The 16114-nt window shown below is 43.9% G+C and overlaps 1 protein-coding gene across 25 annotated transcripts in view; it reads right to left on the bottom strand.

The window, feature by feature from the left end:
- Positions 1-16114, bottom strand: part of CADPS (calcium dependent secretion activator) — a 469919-nt gene that overhangs the window by 53483 nt on the left and 400322 nt on the right. For all 25 annotated transcript variants that reach the window (XM_045078225.1, XM_045078255.1, XM_045078257.1 and 22 more), the window contains one exon: positions 15917-16000. In XM_045078225.1, the coding sequence (XP_044934160.1) occupies positions 15917-16000 (84 nt within the window). The remainder of the gene's footprint in view (positions 1-15916; positions 16001-16114) is intronic.

Below are 16114 nucleotides of genomic sequence, written 5' to 3'. Positions count from 1 at the left end.
TTCTATTGATTCCTTTAGTGCAGGTTAAGGATTAAACAAGTTAATGTATATTAAAAACCTTTGCACAGGGCCTGGGATGTAAGTACATGTTCAATAAATGTTGGCTATTAATTTTACGTTCTCTTTTCCTGCCACCTGCAAAGGGGCTGATTTGATCGGTCGGGTTCCAGGGCACCGGGTGGGTTGTCTCCTGGCTAGCTGGGTATCTGTACACCAAAGTGCTTCAGGTGACAGGGTGTGACTGACCCTGCAGTAAGAAGCCAGGCTGTCTTCTTTTCTTTGCTGGCTCTGAGCCTGGACTCTCTTTTATTCTATTTCTGTCTCTAGTGCTCTGCACTGGAATATGGACCCAGGGCCCAGGTCCCAATGTGGTAACCTATTTCCAAAGAAGCTTGTCATCAGTGATTTTGCTCCCTGTATGGGCGAGCCACTCCCCCATGGAAAAGTGGAGTCTATTCCTCTGTCCACCTTGAGTCTGGGCCAGCCTATGACTGCTCTGATTCACAGAACATGAAGGAGATGATGCCATGCCAGTTTCAAACCAAGTCTTGAGAAGGGCTGGCAGCTTCCATTCCTTACCCTTGCAAACCCTTGGTGGTATATGTGGGAGTGCCCTGAGACTACCACACTGTCAGAAGCCCATGCCACATGGAAAACATCAGTAGGAGGAGACTCCATATAGGTAGAAAGAAGCCACATGAAGACATATTAGATTATCAGCCAGCCCAGCACAGCCACCTGGTGATGCGGCCCAGAGAATGACCCCTGTCAGAGCCACACGCATCAAAGAATCTCCTCGCTGAGCTCGTCCTGGATTCCTGACCCTCAAAATTGTGAGCAAAACAAAATGACTCTTTTAGGCCACCAATTCTGCCATAGTTTGTTATGCAGCAATGGACAGCCAGAACTTATTAAGGTGTTCCCTTACCTCATATTCCCCTACCTTTATTCATTGCCTGTATTACCCTGGGAGGAGCTGCTGGGTGGTCCCTGATGGTCAAGGACAGGATTTGGGTATTCCTGGGTTTCCTGGCTATAAAAACATTAGTGACTGGCCTGATTTTCACCTGATCCTCAATGATCTTTATTGAGCACATCTGTATGGGGCACTGTACTGGCACCTTATGTATAATTAGCTCAGTTAGTCATCACTGTAGAGCCTGGGAAGGCTCATTTCACCCTCCCTGCTTCAAAGAAGAATGCTGAGACTCAGCAAGGTTAAGCACTTCTCAAGAGGTCAACCAGTAACTGGTAGAACTGGAGTATAATCCCAAGTCTGGCTATAGAGTGCAGAGTCCTTTCATCACACCAAGATGTTGATGTTCTGAAAGGGATGTGTCTTTCTAAAACCAGTTCTGACCTACTGATGGCCTGGGATCTGGGAAAAGGAAAGCATGCTTTGTGGAAGGTGTAGAAGCCTTGGGTCACACAGATCTTGGTTTGATTATGCTCCATCACTTAATGGAGTGATGAACCTTGGGAATGACCTTGGGAAAAATTATTCAACCTTCCACAGCTTCTATAGCCTGATCTGCAAAATGAGGATAACAACTATCATCTTCAGAGGGTTCTTCTGAGGTCAAACAGCTTAACATCTTGTCAAGTGCTCAACACAATGCCTGGTACACAGTAAGAGCTCAATAATCATTAGCTATTATTACTAGTGTTTAATTCACTTGTGGTTAGCTGAGAGTTGACTGTGCCAAGAGTGTTCCTCTCCATATCTTATAGACTAGACAAAGGTTGGCAGACTGGATTATGGGCTAAACCCAACCTGTTGTTTTTGTATGGCCTATGAGCTAAGAAAGGTTTGCACATCTTTAAGTGGTTGAAAGAAAATCAAAAGAAGAATAAATGTTTCCTGACATGTGAAAATTATAGTAAATTAACATTTCAATGTCCATAAATAAAGTTTTAATTGGAATACAGCCACACCCACTCATTTACATTGTGTTGCTAGCTGCTTTCCGCTACAAGGGCAGAGGCTGAGAGACTGTGTGGCCTGTGAAGTCAAAAATATTTACTCTCTCATCCTTTCCTGTGGTTTTCTGACCTCTGGACTAGAACATGATTAAGTGAGAGGCCACGGTGGGGGTACGGAAAAGAATGAAAAAACTGTGTCTAATCTTCATTTGCCCATTGATTAGTTGATTAATCTCAGCTACCTGTCTAGCCTCAGGTCCTTATTTATTATAATAGGGTGCCAGACTGAGTGTTTTCTCTTGATGCCTTCCAGAATTAAAAAAAAAAAAAGTCTGTGAATTTCAGATGGTGTACAAGGCAGGTTAGATTTGAGAAGAATGTGGAATAGAAGCACTACCCACACCTTGAAAAAGTTATAAACACTCTGGTACTAAAACAAGAGGCTCATTAATATTTTAGTACTCATAAGAGCTCTGGACATGAGGCTTCAGGAAAAACATTGAAACAGGGAAAAGGAAAAGCATTTGAGATAAATAAAGACCATTCCCACAGGTACCAGACAGCATAGCATTGCTCTGCGGGTAGACCTGGCAAAGAGATAAAACGGTTACAATAGGCAACATGTGCTGAGTCTCTACCCTGTGCCAGGCACTATTTTCTGTGTTGTTCATGAACCATCCAATTTAATATTCCCAGCACCCTCTAGTTGCAGCCCTCTTCCTCTGCACCTCTCTGGGCTGTGGGGAGGATTCACAAAGATAATCCGCATTAAGGGGAGGAACCTGTGAGCTGCTGTACTGCTGTTGCTGGAATGAGCAGGCCAAAGGAACAACCTTCCCAAGACCTGGGAGCGAGCCCTTCTGTGACCTTGCCCTGAGTCCCTACATTTGCCTATATCCTTCCAAACCTCCAGTTTTCATTCCCTTTTTTTGCGACCGAAAGGGATTTGGCAGGCTTTACATCTAAATGCGTATAGCTCCGTGATAAACATCATTCAGGCCAGGAACATGGGAGAAGCTGTACCTACACCATTGATCAGCGGATTGGAAATAGCTGAAAAAAGATGTAGGAGTTTCCAAAGGGGAGCAGAGGCAGGAGAAAGAAGTGGTTCAGAGCACAGACTGCGCAGTTGGATCTCATGGGACCAAATTCCAGCTCTACCACTTACTAGATGAGTTCCTTGACTTTTCCATGCCTCATATTCTTTACCTATCAAATGGGAATACTACTAGTCTTCATAGAATTATTGGGTTATTAACTGAGTTGGCAGGTCAGTTCTCAGGGCATGGTAAGTAAGAGTTATGTGTCTGCTATTATCACTATTTTTGCTGAAAAAGGTTGTTCTCTGTAATCAGACTTGTATATTAAGCTTGGTCCAGCCCTGCATTATCTAATAGCTCCATGTGGCTATTTACACTTAAATGAATGAAAACAAAATATAACTAAAAATTCAAATTTTCAGGTCTAACTAGCTACACTTCAAGTACTTATGAGCCACATGTGGCCCATGGCTGCTGTGTCCAACAGTTTGGATCCAGAATACTTCACCACTGCAGGAAATTCTAGTGGACAGTGCTGGTAGCCTGAAGAGACATTCATAAATACAGGGACCTACACTTTAAAATGTTAAGAATGAAGAGGTGTGTCATCCAATTCCCATGTTAGAACAAGAGAGCAATTGGAGGAGGAAGCAGGAGAAGGAAAAGGGCATCAGTGCCAACAGCTTCATCATGTGTAAAACAAGAGTTCAAGGTGGGTGGGTATAATTTAAAGTAATCAAGATGCCAAGAGAGGAATGACAATACTGATACAACCATAACAGGAAGAAGTATAAAACGGGGAAGAAGTGAAAGATGGTGAAGTGAGCTAAAGCTCCATCTATTACTGTAAGGAGTCAAGAAATCTCTAAGATCAGTAAATCAAGAAATAGCAATGTAAGAATAGTACTTGGGGTTATGGTGATAAAAACAAAATTGTTTCAAGGATCCCTTCTGGGGTCAGAGATTGAGGGTAGAAAGGGGCAGGCCAGAGAACTGTTGTTTCTTTAAAAAAATTATTATTAAGAGTGTCTGTACTATTTCATTTTTAACCCTATATATATTTCTTTTATTAAAAAATACTGAAAAAAAAAACCTGAGTGGTAGAATTTTCAACATTTTAGTGAAGAAAGGCACTTTGCAGGAGGAATGTGTCTACTCCAGAGTAACTTCTTCAAGGTTTTTGGTTGATTGGGAACATGATTCTGAGATACGTCTTCTACAAAGGCAAAAGCAAAACCTAGCAAACCCTCCCCCCACTCCATCCGTAATCTGGATGCTCTATGTGCATCTTGGGAAGATGAATACATTGTTAGTGCCAACTGAGGGACTGACTGCCTGGGGGAGACAGAATGTACCAGTGGGTGGATGTACTGGGACTCTGTGTGCGGGTGAGCAGTTGAGCAAACCTCAGTGGCTCCTGTTTGGGGCCAAGTGACAATTACAGGGAAAGCCCCTTACAACACTCCTGGAGGACTGGAGAGAACCACAACCCTTGAAGTGTACCTGCAATCATAGAGAGCAGGATGAATTCCCCAGGTCTGCCACCCAGGGGCTGAAACGTCTTCTTTGCTGGCTGAAGATCAAGAGTATTTCTGGTCAATTATGGAGTGCTGTGCACACACAGGCACCACGTAAATGTTACAGAGAGGACATACGTCGTGAGACCATCTTCCCTTCCTTTCCTTTCTCAAAGGGCTGGAGTATATAGATGCTGTTTTTGCAGATGTGGGAACTGTGACACCAAAAATGTTTTATGAGAGGCTCACCAGGTGGCCACGGCTCAGAAAAATGATCGACCGGCTTTCTAAATCTGGAGCACATTTGAAAGAAAAGACTTAAACACTGAAATGTTTAAAAATAAGGTTTCCCTCAGTTGCTTATAAATAGAACCAATGTTGGAAAAGTTTTCAGATAATAGAATGTGAATATTGGAGTCCAAGTCTGGACTCTCCTGCCATCTCATATACTGGCTCTGTGATTTTGGGAAAAACAATTGTTTAGTTTTCACATGGACAACACAGAAATATCAGATACCTGCTATGTATCGTCATACACAAAACTATGGACGCATTTACCATTGACTGAATGCCCAGCTGACACCATCTTATCTGATACTTCTAACAACTTGTCCTCTCATTTTATAACTGAAGGAAGTGTGGCTCAGTGTAGTTAAATTGCTTTCCTCAGGGAAAACAGCTCAGAGCTAGGATTTGAACCCAAGCAGGCCTAACTTCAAAGTATCTGCCACTACATTATACTTCCCTACCTTACTCACAAGATAATTTCCCAAAGTCTGAAGATCAAGTCCAGGTGATAACTGTGGAGATAATTGTGATGACAGTCACCCACTACCATAAATAAGACCTCATATATAACTATCATGTAACCATCATGGATATTCTGAAATGACCTCTGAGCACCTCTGCAGAGCTTCTGAGGGGCTGGGGAAAGGGGGGAGAGAGCCCAGGCTTTCCTAGAAAGCATCCTTAGGCAAGAACATGAAAACCCTGAGTTGTAGGGCTGCTGGTTGATTGCACAGCTTCTGTGCATGTTCATAAATATTGATTGTGATTAAACTATTATCATAGTAATGAGGGTAATAATGCCTCCTACAGCCCATCCCACCACACTACTCGAAGTCCCTACCTTTCATTAAACAAAGAGCTGCTGGCACTGCTGGGGAGTTGGGCAAGAGGCAGGGAAATGATCTCTATTAAGCAAAAGCATTCTGTTCCATGCACTGATTAGGAGCTGCAGCCTCATTAACAAGAATTGTTCGTATCTCCTGTTGCTCAGGGTACTGTGCTCTGAGACTGGGTCCAGGAAGTGTATGTTCTCATCTCTCTTCCCCCCTGGGGCTTCCGAACAGATGCCCAATTGAAGTAGGCATGTTTTTCCTTCCAGTTTCCCTCATTTCTGTCCCAATCTTTCATTCCCAGAGAGGATTTCTGCAAGGCTCAAAGGCTCCTTCAAACCCACCCTTTTAACGATGACTGAACAATGGCTGCATGCTTATTATTTGCCTGGCATAAGGCTAAGCACTTTGCAAGTAATTAACCCTCACAATGGAGGGCATGATGGTTATTGACATCGATGGATGAGGAGACTGAACTCAGAGAGGTTTAACGACTTCCTCAAAGACACACAGTTGGCAGCATCATGTAGCTTCCTCAGAGACACAAAGCTGGTGTCAGTGTGGGTGTGTTGGATTCCGGGGTTTGACCTCTTCACAACGCTGCACTCCTTTTCCATTTGTCTATTTACACAGCCTATTCTCATTTTAGGACAAATTTGGAAGTAGAAACTGAAAAGCTTTAATTTCATAAATTCTCCAAGCAGATACAAAGGCTTATTTTTATTCCATCATGAGTGGAGCCTCTGCCCATCTCTAGTATTTTTGGTTTTTCTCTGCCTTTGGAACACCTCTCAGCATTGAGAGGCCCAACAGAATGAAAGCTAGAAGAGGGCAAGCACCATGTTTTACTTGTGTCCCTCTGGATTTCGCACAGCCTTGGCACTAAGCAAAGAAGGACTGTGCTGTCATGATTCAAAGTTCTGTTTCTGCACGAGGTGATCACCTGTAAGCCCGATTCCCTTGCCCCTAGCTGCTTCAGCCTGAACTTGAGGGCACGGATTGTTTGCATCACCACTATCAGTGATAACTTGTCCATCAGAGTCAGTCTAGGTCTGCTGCACATGGAGAATTCTTTTTCCTTATCTCAGATAAAGAGTGGGGATGACAAACAAATGGATGAGGGACAAGGTCTGGGTTCTGTGTCCAATGTATCTAGATGTCCAAGTCATTTTCCCTCTGGTCTCAGTTTACACAACTGCAAAATGGGGCCATTGAGAAGGTATCACAACCTCTCAACCTTTGGCATCAATACTACCTTCCTGACTATGGCTATGGCATAGTGTACTGTTTGCACTATATTTACTTCTATACTTAATGTTCTTTTTTTTTTTTTAAAGATTTTATTTAATTATTTGACAGACAGAGATCACAAGTAGGCAGAAAGGCAGGCGGGGGCGGGGGAAGTAGGCTCCCTGCTGAGCAGAGCCTGATGTGGGCTCCATCCCAGGACCCTGAGACCATGACCTGAGCCGAAGGCAGAGGCTTTAATCCACTGAGCCACCCAGGCACCCCTATACTTAATGTTCTTTAAATTGCCACACTTTTTAAATACTTAATTATAAAAAGAAAAAGTTTACCACTGCCATAAATGGAAAATCAGTATCAAGATACAATCAAGAGGAGAAGGAAGTAAGAGTAAAAGTACACACAAAAAATACAAATAACATCATTACATTCTAGATAGACATGGTTGCTGCGGAGGGTACCAAGCCCAAAACCTGCTCCCTCTTTCTCTCTTTTTCTCTTTGTTACACGTGAAGATTTGAAATTTTAGAGAAGTGTGAGAGACATGTAAGCACTTACTGGATACTTTGCACTTGATATAAAGATAAGGATGAAAATGAAATTAAAAAGGGGATCATTCTAGGGGCACCTAGGTGTCTTAGTGGGTTAAGCCTCTGCCTTCAGCTCAGGTCATAATCTCAGGGTTCTGGGATCGAGTCCCACATCGGGTTCTCTGTTTGGCAGGAAGCCTGCTTCCCCCTTTTGCCTACTTGTGATCTCTCTCTCTTTCAAATAAATAAATAAAATCTTTAAAAAAGGAGGGGGATCATTCTTTCACAGTGGAATTGGTGTTATTTAATGCAGCATTTTTGTGGCATCTAACATCACCTCAGGTGCCATGTGATACATCTCTGGTGCTTGGAAAACACTCAGGGATATGTAGAAAGGAGGAAGGAGGAGGAGGAGGAAGAAGAACAAGAGGAAGGAAGGAACCACCCTGTTTGGAAGCATGTGCCAATTTCGTGGTACAATTTGACCCGGCTCCATTATGAGCTGCCAGTGGGACATAATGAAATGCAGAGATGGGAAGAGATGTGGAGACGTGGTGCTCCCCAGCAGGGAAGAACTGAGCAGACACAGTGCATCACTGGAAACCCTGGACCAGAAAACCTCAAAAGCTCCTTCAGTTGTAAGCACCCTAGATAGTAACGTCTAGACGAGAGCTAAGATCTTAAAAACAAACAAACACACAAACAAAAAAAACCCAAAAAACTATTCTGACAACTCCTAACATGGTGGCAGATCAAGTAATTGGTCCTACTACTCCGGACTCAGTGGCATAACCACAGTAAGAACCATAAAAACAACAATAGCTAACGTGTATCAAATGCTTACCTCATAAGTAAGGCACATAACATTTTCTCATTTAATTCTAATAACATCACGTAATAGAAGTCTTATTATTAGGTCCATTGTATAGGTCAGTAAACCAAAGTCAGAGCTTAATTAACCTGACCGGGACTGTACTCCAGTAAGGGGCAGAACTGGACAAACAAGTAACCTAGGTGTATGTTGAAGTAAACCTGATTCAACCTAAAATAAACATGGGGAATGGGTTATTCATTTCTGGTTAACTGAATATTTTGGTTAAAAGGCATTCTAGAAAATGTATAAATGAAAAATCTGAAAGAATTAAAACACTAAAGGGGTACCAGGGTGGCTCAGTTAGTTAAGCGTCTGATGCTTGATCTCAGCTTGGGTCTCGATCTCAGGGTTGTGAGTTCAAGACCTGTGTTGGACTCCACACTGGGAGTGGATCCTACTTAAAAGACATAAGAATAAGATAAAATAAAGTAAAATAAAGCAAAGCAAAACAAAACAAAACATTAAATGCTAAAATACATTAAACTTACTGGAAAACATCTCTGACGAATCAGAATTGTGAGTACAAGGATGTGCTGAAATGGAGCTGTAGAGAGCTTTGGTTGATTCTGTGATGAAGAGTGATTTGGGTTGCTTAAGAGAAATGATTACTATGCTAAAGACCGATCAGGTGAGAGAACAGTTAAAAGCTCTGGGTTCATGTAAACCTTCTTACAGGTTGAAGTTGAAGGCAAGGATAAGGGCTATTTCCTGGGCACCCACAGCATGCTGGTGTCCTGCCGGGTCACTGTGCACCATGGCTGTAATCATCTCATCAGCTCTCTGAAAGAGGCACAAGCTCCCCCACTCAACAGATGGGGAGACTGAGGCTCACAAATGGTCACTGACTCACCCACATTTCTGTGAGTCTGGGTTTCACAATCATAGCTCTCCCTCCAACTTTCTGGTGATAAGCTTCCTACCACACGTGGTTCAGAGGTCAGGGAGGCATCTCTAACTTTTAATTTCAGAACACTTATTTCATGTTTGAAGCCCCACCTGTATTCATTAGGTATTTCTTTCATAGCTGACACTTCTAGTACCCGGTCGCCCAGCATCTTATAGTCTGGAGAAAATTATGTGTCTGTTGTGTATGTGTCTGTCTGTTTACTAGAGAACATTAAGGGAAAGAGTTAACTCTGGATGCCTCTTTCCCCTTCTGAAAAGTGTCTGCAGGGCTGCTTCAGACAGCAGGTATGTTAATTGTCAACTGTGTTTTCAAGGCAAGAACTGGAAATGAGGATGATGTCCTACTAGGTGATAAAATTATCTGTCATAAACCCCAAAGTGGATGTCAAGTTCTGAACCATTGGGAAAGGGCTGATAAAAGAAGTTGGTCGAAGGCAGGGCAGATCAGTGCTTTATAGTTCTTGAACACTTCAGAGCATGGAGTTTTTTCCTGGTCAGTGTGAACAAACTACATTAGACAAAACAAGTCTTGCCTTCTGATGATGGCTCAAAGCTTCAAGATCAGACTACAAACCCAACATTACTGATAACAGTAGCCAGTCTCTCTGTGACCTCTCAGCTTCTCCAGCTGAATCAATTTTGGATAGTGTGCATTGTAAGCCCTTAGATCCCATCACCATGGGCAAGTTCCTTCATTATCAGGCTGTCCCTTCATTAACAGAGAGGCTGTTCCTTCACTCCATGCCTGTCCTTTTCCTCCTTTTAGTCTGGCCTTTCCCTGAGTCACAGTGGACTTCTCCTTCCCAGAATGCACTAGACCTTCTCTTTCTCTTCTGTGTCTTTGTACCCTGCACTCTTTCTCCTTTTTTTTGCTAGATCCATTAGATCTCAGCTCAAATGTCATTTCCTTCATGGCCTCCCAGGTGAGTCTGGGTACCTTCAGGCTATTGTTCCATTGTATCTGCTACTTCTCCCTCTCTCTGGAAAACTGCCACGCATGTAAATTACTTGTTGAGAATATATCTCCCTCATGAGAATATATACTAAGAGGCATGATCCCTCTTACTCATTGCTATGCCCCCAGTGCCTAGCATCAAGTAGGTACTCAACAAACGTGTTGAATGAAGGCATAATATAAAACTGAAGATTATGTAGAAAGCACAGAAGAAGCGAGGGATTGTGAATGTCTATTCCTTTGGTTTTATTGCAAAACAGTTGGTGCGTAAATTACTTACAAAATATTATTGCTGGTAAGATGTGAGAAAAAGTAGAGGACTCTCCCTTAGAAATGGTATTAGTAAGTGGATGGTTCCTAAAAGGGTTGCTAACTGACTTCATTCATGAGTTTCTCTGGTTCTATGGAGAATAACATTCTGGAGCTAATAAAGGAGTAAATCTAAGGTAGAGTCTCTATGATTTGGGACAAACAACTCAAGTTCTCTCATCTATAGAATAGGGATAATAATTAGATCTATTGCACAGGGTGACTGGGAGGATCAATGAGGAAATGCATGTGAATCACTTAGCACAGTGCCTGATACAGTAAATGTTCAGTAAAGGGCAGCTATTACCACCACGGTTGGTGCTTCTGTCCAAGGAAGGCACCTCCACTCCGAAGGAAGCCACTGACCTGAATCACTTGGATTCAGCATCTGATAATCGCTGATGTTACCCTCTGAGGATAGAGCAAGACCTCTCCGTCTATACCACTACCACCAGCCCACACTACAAAAAGCCATCTCTCCCATGCTTGGCATTCCCTTAAGCCAAAGCAAAAATGGGACGTCATCAGAGATAACACTAATAATTATGAACACTCACCCCACTCTGAAATTTGAACTGCTTTCTGACCACCATGTTCTGGGGACAAAAGTGAATTCCTTTGATCCAGTTCTGGCTTTTGACCAAAGTGGCAGTCTTGTTCTTTGGCATGACATCAAGAGCTCTGACAAAAGCAGTCTATGCTGCTGGTTGATCTGTACTTAACACCAGCCCTGGTCTTAGATTCTAGCAGGAAGAAGCATATCTACTTTGTTTCATTTCTAAGTGGCAAAACAATTAAAATACTAGCAAATGGAAAGAAAGGGTGAATGAGGGTGATCTGAGACCTAGGAGACTGGATATACCGTGGGGTCTGGGCCCCTGACAGATCTGAACAGGGCTTTATCCTGCCTGTCCTGAGTGGCTTCCATTTCCATCGTGACCATCTCAAATGGACTGGCTTGATGGGGGCATCTTAAATGAATTCTAGGGGCCTTCAGAGGATCTAAGGTAGTTATTCTGACTGCCAGGGGACTGGGTGTGGGCCCATCCTATATCATCACTCCTCCTTGGAAGCTCCAGAGTTTATGGGAGAGAGTACGCTGGTCAAACTGGAGCTCTTAACCTCTCTGAGCCTCAGTCTGATCTTCTGCACAAGAACGTTGCTGGGATGGCAGTGTTCAGAGGATGCAATGAGAAAAATGTATTTAAAGCACTTAGCCCTGTGCCAGGCACTTAGCAAGTGCTTAAAGAACAGGAGCAGTTGCTCCTGTCGCTATTTTAAACTTCTGAATTCATCTAATAAAACCATCGTCATATTACACTGAATGGAATGAAAAGCCAAGTGTGGCACTGTGTTCCAGGTCACAGGGCAGCTGGGTGAGGGGCAGGGCTGGGACCCTATTCCAGGTCTCCCCACTCCTGGGCTGTCTTTTTGCTGTACGCCACTGGCTGTCAGAACTCATTTGGTGCAGAGGAGCTCTTCAAGACGTCCCTGCGGGGGGCCTTCCACATTGCTCCCTAAATCCTATCCATGTTCCTTGCAAAATATCCTGCAGAAATGCCTCCTACTTTCCTGCCTCCTGGTCATTGTAATTGCTGTTCCATCTAGAGGATTCTCCTCTTTTTGGCCACAGCTGACCCCTCTTAGTTTCAGCCTATGTCTCCGCAGAGACCCTCCATCACCTCCTTGCTGAAACAACCCTACCCCCATCTCCTTTCTCTCTTTCCCTCCCTTTCTTTCCAGTTTGTGGCCTGAATAGCACTCCCCCTCTTTAATTTTCTTTCCTTTTTTATTGTCTGTTTGTTTTCCTAAATGTAAGCTCCAAAAGGACAGAGAACATGTCTTCCTTGCTCATTGCTGTGTTCCCAGCAACCAACACAATGCATGACACACAGGTGTCTAGTAAATACATGTTAGGTGAATGAATAAACGAGCAAATGAATGAATGAGTAGATTCCAGGACTAGCATATTGGTTAACACCTGGATAGGACCAAGGAAAGTATTTTAATTTGTTTGGAGAGAGACCTAGGTACCTGCTTGTCCCCCTTCCTGGCCTCCTAAAAAAACAGTGTGAGGCTACCCACCAGACAAGGACCCTTCCAAGCAGGCAACCCACACAAAAGCACATCTTGCAGTCAGGGGAAATGGGCGGATAGTTGCTAATCGCGACTTCCAACTGGGCTGATCTTTCCAAAGTTCGAAAGGCGCCTGCCTCCAGAAATCCCAGGCTGCTCCTGCTGCTGAGGCTGGGGAGGGAAGAGGGGAGGGGCGCGCCTGGACGCCTCTCGGGCTGGCACGAAGAAGCCACATCTCCTCCTCCCTCCTCCCCCCAGCTCCTCTCCAAGAGAGGAAGCAATGCAGATGGAGACGAGAAATAAATATTCCTGCCTGCTCTGTGCCACTGCAGACGTTTTCCAAAATGTCTGGCTTGGACCATGAAATCAAGCCCACCCAGGAAAGGAGGCGCTCAGCGGGAGAAAGAGGGGGAAAGGGTGGCATATTTGTCGATACTTGTCAGCTTTCTGGGGGGCACAGCACATGGCTCATACTTGGCAGCCCTGCTGAGGTGGGGACGTGGTAAGTGCACAGTAATACTTGAAGAATTGAATCAGAAATGGGAGCAGAGTTAAGGAAATCCTGCCAGGGTGTCGGCACCATCTCTCTGCCTTTGTCCAGGTCCCGGGACTCACAGCTGGCTCTCTCCTCATTGATTTCCCGGCTCTTCCCACAATGCCTGCTGCCCCTGCCCAACCCTCTGCCCTCTCTTCCACTCCACTCTGGCGTAGTTCATACAACTAGGCGGCAGGAAGTCTTCAAAGGCCCATTGAAATTTGGGCAGGAGCTCAGAATTCCCGTGCAGAGATAGCTATTCCTGCCACCTCTAAGCACAGCTCGCGTTCTCCGACGCTGGAATACCAGCAGGAGATGAGAACAGAGGCTGCAAATGATAAGTGGGTGCTTTTGGCCGTGGGATGGCCAAGTGTGTGGGAGAAGTGTCACTAAGGAAGGGAAGTTACAGGCCCAGCAACAGGCACTGAAGTGTTCTGCAGTTACGGGGACTTCACTAGGCATGCTGAGAGGCTGCAAAATGTCTCAGGAAAGAGATGAGAGCATGAGAATTTCAGCTTGAAAACTCCTGCCTGGGCTATGCTAGGTCGTCTTTGTTTCTCACCCTCCCATGAGAATCCCCCTGGTACGGTGTCCTCTTACTGCTGCCGTGGGGACCCCTTCCCCCAATTCTACTGGGAAGTCAGTCATGAGAGCTGACTTCTGAATTCTGCTCTATAAAAAGCAGAAGGGCTTTCCTGGTTTGCACTCATTCAAGTCCAGTACTGTAAAAACACTTGCTTAAAATGAAGACTTGAAGAAAGTGGTATCTTTGGTGAGTGTCAGGGGAATGTTTTCCAGAAATGCTGCAGATAATTCTGCCTCTTTTTACCATTTCCATGACTTCACTGAGGAATGAAAGATTATCTATTATTTCCCACTCATGTGCCCTGAATCCTTCTTTATGAATCTTCCCCACTCATCTGCCCATCTGCCTTCCAGTGCTAGGCAACTGCCAGCTGAATCCCACTCTCTCTAGGAAGTTGTTCAATGGTGGGGGGAAGCTGGCAGGAGACCTGGCTTCCTATCTCTACTGTGCCCATTGCTGTGTGACCTTAGACCAATTACTTCCCCTCTCTGGGTCTTGGTTTCCTTGTTTGTCAAAGGAGTGGCTTGAAAGGTATCCTTACAGCTGGGGCACATTATGGGTAGTTCTACAAAGTGCTGTGGGATAGATTTCCTATTGTCACCACCATCTATCCCACCCCACCTTTACCACTATTCCAGGGACTGAAGCCATCACATTTCCAGGGCTGAGTTCAATCCTTATATCTGGAAGTTCAGAGCTGCATATTAAAACAAGCTGGGAATGTGGATATATGGACGCTATCTAGAATTGTTCTAAGTATTTTTTGCCTACATTTCCCTAATTCCCAGAAAATCTAATGCATGGGAAATACCAGTTTAAGGCATATTTAGGGAGAACTTGAGTGCGTGTGTTTTTGCACTGTATAATAATCATGTTAGTTATCTTTCATTAGCGATAGCCACTATTTATTGAGGACTACACTATGCTCTCTCACATACATTATCTCCACAATAGCTCACCATAGAAGACATTATCCATTCCTCACTCCATACACCACTGTAGGCAACCACCACTAATACATGAGCACATAAACCCTAACCAAAATTACAAAATAGCACTCCTTCCCAAAGCCAAAACCAAAACCAAAACCAAAGCAAAGCTGAGGCTCAGGCTCAGAGAAGTTGAGACAGTTACTGAAGATCACACAGCTGGTTAATATTGGCAATGGGATCTGAACTTGGTTCTGCCAGATTGATGTGTTAACCCCTAACCCTGTGCTGGGCCTCATCTTGGCATTTAGTGCCTTTCTAGGAGATTCTTCATATGTTAAGTCTGTTTTTAAGACCCAGAGATAATAGGACTTAAACTGATTGTCTTTCTTATGGCCCCGTCAGAGGAAAACACCTGGTCTCAAAGCCAGCAAAAACCCTGCTATCAGAAATGGCAGGAAAAGAAGCAGTGTCATAAGAAGCACAAGAAGGGTGGGAGAACCAGGCCCCAAAGCAGCCCATTTCTAATGACTATCGCCATTGCTCATTTACCTACAGAGAATTAGACTGGCTTCCGCCCACAACCAAACTTGTTTCTATGCTTGTGCCCTATTCTGGCACAGAATTAGAGCCCCTCACAATTTGTACAGACTCAATCATCCACTCCAGAGGTTGTAAACTCCAATGTTCCCAAGCCCAGGCAGGTACATGAATGAGCAAAATGGCCAAGAAGACACTAGAGGAAACTGGCACAAACACATGTGTGGTCAATGGGGACCACTGTGACTCCACTCCAGCAGATGGTTACTATGCATTTATGCAGGCCCAGAGCTGTTAACTGTTCCCTTTATAGAGAAAGCCTGGAATATGGACATCCCTGTGAATTCTCCAGATTTTTAAATGTAGGCAACTAATTCAGTTAAGTGTACCTGACACAGTGAGGACCAAATAAAACATATTTAAAAGCTCTGTCTGACCTGAAGATCTCTATTTGCAACCTTTAAAATTAATTTTCCTCATTTACAGATGGGGAAATGGTAGCCCAGAAACAGGAAGTCATTTGTCTGAGATTGCTAATGTGGGCTCCGGCCAGCAGCTCTCTTTTGGATACATATAGAGACATATGTGTTTGTGTGTGTACATACATATACGTACATACATACTGTATATTCACAAGTGAAATAGAAATGATTTTGGATTACCTGCTGTTGTGAAATATCCTGCTTATTCTCCTAGTGTTATTATATATTAGCAGTTGACCTTAAGTAACATACAAACCCAAACCGAATTGGCACGTTGGCACCCCGCCTCTCAACCCAAACCCAAACCCAAAATAAAACAAAAACCAGGCAAGAAAGAAGCTCTTTACTTACAGTAAATGACAAAAAAGAAGAAAACAAAGTCCCTTCGTCGTATCTGGATAATTTTGCCAGTACTCCTTCCAAGATGGTAACGAACTAGTAAAACAGCAAAAAAGAATTATTATTTCAAACTCTAAGTGTTCACACCACGGAGCAACATTTCCCAATCACAGAGAGACTAGCAATGACCTTGCTCGGTTTTGCGTTCTA

This window comes from Mustela putorius, unplaced genomic scaffold, assembly GCF_011764305.1.
Source record: "Mustela putorius furo isolate JIRA1106 unplaced genomic scaffold, ASM1176430v1.1 tig00000095_pilon_pilon_pilon, whole genome shotgun sequence".
NCBI lineage: Eukaryota > Metazoa > Chordata > Mammalia > Carnivora > Mustelidae > Mustela > Mustela putorius.
The sequence above is the reverse complement of the archived record's forward strand: the minus strand, read 5'-3'. Positions and strand labels throughout refer to the sequence as shown.